At 40.9% G+C, this 3,672-nt stretch overlaps 1 protein-coding gene across 1 annotated transcript; it reads right to left on the bottom strand.

Annotated features, from left to right (window-relative positions):
• Nucleotides 1-425: 425 nt before the first annotated feature.
• Nucleotides 426-1,736, bottom strand: LOC308331738 (E3 ubiquitin-protein ligase TRIM39-like; the record flags this gene model as incomplete). The annotated part of the gene is made up of 1 exon (XM_080787228.1): nucleotides 426-1,736. The coding sequence occupies one exon, from the start codon at nucleotides 1,734-1,736 to the stop codon at nucleotides 426-428; it is 1,311 nt and encodes a 436-aa protein (XP_080643354.1).
• Between the last annotated feature and the right edge of the window lie 1,936 nt (nucleotides 1,737-3,672).

Below are 3,672 nucleotides of genomic sequence, written 5' to 3'. Positions count from 1 at the left end.
TTTATTAAAGAGCTGGAGAGATGGGGAGACCCTGAACAAACACTATACTATTACTATCTAAACATATATAAAAAAAAATCACAAAAAAAAATATCACTTACTATATAAAAGTAGACAATGTAGAGTATCACAGACAGCACATTTTAATCTAAAAATGGTACTTCAATGGAAACTAGTCTTTTGCTGTAGGCCTACTTAAGACATGTGTAAATGCTGTGACAGTTATTGTGTGATTGTGTTATTGTGTATTATTCAATTAATCTAAAAAGTAAACTATGGAATTATCGCTGCAGCAATACTTGCAGCCCTGCTTGAATATACAAATTCATTTTCTTATATTTTTTGTACAACAGACCAGCTCACAAGCTCACTACACACAGCAATGAGCACTTGTTCAGTTATTTTCTGCCTGTGACTCCCGACACTTACAGACACGTGTGATTGACAAGAGAGATGATCAGGGGAGCAGAGTTTTTACCATCCTTATAAAGATAAGGACTGAAGTGCGGATAGAGTTTATCAGTGAAGGTGCAGCCAGTGAAAGAGTAGAGATGAACTCTGTTCTCCACATCATAAAAGGAGACCAGACCCTCCTCGTAATCCACAAACACTCCCACTTTCTGGACCTTCTCTCTTACAGGGATGTGGACAGCAGGCCCAGCAGCAGCCCAGTACTCATTTCCATTTCTCAACACTAAAGTCCAGTAACCATTACTGGGAGTCGCTGTGATTGTTGCCTTCCTATTGATGGACTCTCTGGCAACTCCTAAATCCCAGTCTGTCTTCTCTTTAACCTGAACCTCATAGTAAAACCTCCCTGAGGAGAAGCTTTGTTTCCCTAAGACACAGACACATGTAGAGAATCTCTCTTCGTTGTCTGGGAGATCTTTACATACGGCTCCATGGCTCACTTGTTTTCCATCCTCAGACAGGATGAGTCTGCGGTGTGCTGTATCAGGGTCCAGGGATATGTCCACTGCACATTGCTGGATCCTTTTCAGCTCAGCACCACACAGCTGCTCCATCTCTTGACTGAGTGTCTTCTCTAGTGTCTTCTGCAGCTGAGCCACAGCTTTCCTCACGGTCCCCACAGAAGACAGATGGACATTGACCTTTGTCCAGTCCTTGGTGGGTGGAGGGCTGCTGGTGGATGGGAAGTTCTGGAGGGGGTGGAGGACAGTGTGTGAGAGCTGCTCTAGCTCAGAGCTTCTCTTCTCTAACTGAGCAATTTCCTGCTGCAACTCTTTAATGAAGCTTTTAGCCTGTTTCTCAATTGTTTTCTGCTTCTCTTCAATCCCACCAATGAGCTCAGCCTGGCCTTTCTCAATACAGCTAATCAGAACAGCGAAGACCTTCACACTGTCTGCTATCTCTCTGTCTGCATCTTTCTTGCTGAGCTCTACTGAGTGTTTGACCTCCTGAATTTTCAGTTGTCTCTTCTGGATCATCTGCTGAAGTTCAGCCCCTGGCTTCCTTTCATATTCTTCTTTCAATCTGTGCCTCCTGAACTGATCAGCCAACTCGGCGAGAACATTATTAACATAGAGTTCTGGCTTCTGGTAGAAGGTTTTGTTACATAGTGGACACTTGGAAACATCCGTACTGTCCCAGAGCTGTGTGATACATGTTTTGCAGTAGTTGTGTCCACATGGAGTGGTGATTGGATCAGTGAACACATCCAGACAGATAGAACACAGGAAGTGCTCTTCAGAATGGAGACTGCTGGCAGACGCCATTTCTACACATTGAGAATATAAATGAAAATATAAATTGAACGTATACCAACAAACTTCAATTATAAAATATAGTACAATATTTACAGTAGCCTACGTATAATTTATTGAGAAACATCATGCAGACACATGCAGCTGAAAAAACATATTCAGACAAATAGAACAACCATGGAATTTAAGGCATTTTTCTTGTGTATTGAAAATACATATCTTTTCTGTAGGCTACTCACCTGTCTGTCCTTAAGTCTGATACAATCCTGTTGATGTGAGGTTTATGCACATACTGTAATATGACCTAAGCTGTCACACTGCTGTGGGTGTGTTTTATTTGTGGTTATATTATGATACATAATTGAGATGCCAGTTGACTTGTAAAAGTTAACCCCTCGCTAGACTCTTTCATGCAGTGCAGAAGGTTAGCAAATGCAGAATAAAAACAATGTAATGCATACCATATTTATAATAATAATATTACAATTAAACCTATTTCATCCCACAGGGGAAATTCAGTAACCTGCTTCCCAGGCGGGCTCTCTGCCAATTCAGCTAGGGCTAGTGCGTCATCATCAGACATGTTCCATTCAGCTAGGGCTAGTGCGTCATCAATCATCAGACATGTTCCCGGTCAAAGTCCTTGAGATATGGCTTCATAGCACCTTGCTGTTTGCACTGGAGGTTGACTATTTCCTCATGAGGTTTCAGTCATAAATAAGATCCCGGCCAGGCCGGGTTGTCTACCCAGGACTGTGTCAGTCGTGGGGTGCAGCCGCTGCTGGGAGAAATAGTTTGTACAACAGATGGTTTCACTATTTGCATTGGTTGCATCACTGCAGAAGTAAAGGAGTTTTTAGAGGTGTACTGTATAATTATAAAGGCCCCTCAACATGCCAATTTCCAATTTGGGTATTAATTGATTCAGCATTAAGACTAAAACATTCTAAATACATGTACGCAAGATTTGATCTCTGGCAAGTTGCCCTCGGAGTTGACGTGAGAATGGGCGCAGAGAATGAATCCCAGACATAACGTAGGAATCGTTTGTAATCCCGGTACGCTTAAATTATGAGCGTAAAATGCTTAATGAATCGGGCCCAATATGTTTATGTTTTCTGTATGTGTTGTATTTTGGTGTATGTTCATTGTGACAGACAGCGATTCGTAAGCGATTCGTAAGGAAGAACAACAAACATGGTACTGTAACAGTGGAATATCTTTATAATGAAACTATGCATATATACTATATAGTGCTATGTCTACATGCTATAAGTTACATAAGTTGAGCCTTTGCATACGCCTCTAAGGTTGTCGGGGCTAGAGCAAGTGCTACGGGCTAAAATGGAGTCTGAAGAAGTGGGTTTTCAGACTATGGTGGAAGATTTGGAGTGAGTCTGCCGTTCTGATTGCAAAAAAACTTGCGCGAGAAAAACTTGCGCGAGAAGGGGACCTTAGGGGACCTTCTTTCTGATGTTGCCGCATAACCATGATATGTTGGGGCAGAGAAATACAGATTTATGAGTTAAAATAAACTCATCAGCCAGGATCGCAGCTTTGGTTACTGATAACACCTTTTGCTCATTAAGATATGTCACAATTCTTTCATGTAGGCCCCTTTTGTACATAAATGTATGTACTGTACAAAAAAAGAAAAGAGAAGCATATACTGTATGTACTGCATTTTACCCTGTCTAATTTTATGTATTTTATTCAGCATATAGAAGAGGTTCTATATGCTGAATAAAATACATAAAATAAATAAATGAATGAAGTGTGCCTCGTAAACCTGTGTGGACTGGGCATCAATCTGTCTATCTACAATCAATATGATATCAATCATTCAAAGGTGTCAGCACGCACACAAGACTTTTAAAAAGTGGCAAATAAATAAAGACAAGCCCGAATACAAGTTAATATGCAAGGACAACAGATCTGAATTGCAAGG

Source organism: Protomyctophum bolini (genome assembly GCF_963924005.1).
Source record: "Protomyctophum bolini genome assembly, chromosome: 17".
NCBI classification, from domain to species: domain Eukaryota; kingdom Metazoa; phylum Chordata; class Actinopteri; order Myctophiformes; family Myctophidae; genus Protomyctophum; species Protomyctophum bolini.
The sequence above is the reverse complement of the archived record's forward strand: the minus strand, read 5'-3'. Positions and strand labels throughout refer to the sequence as shown.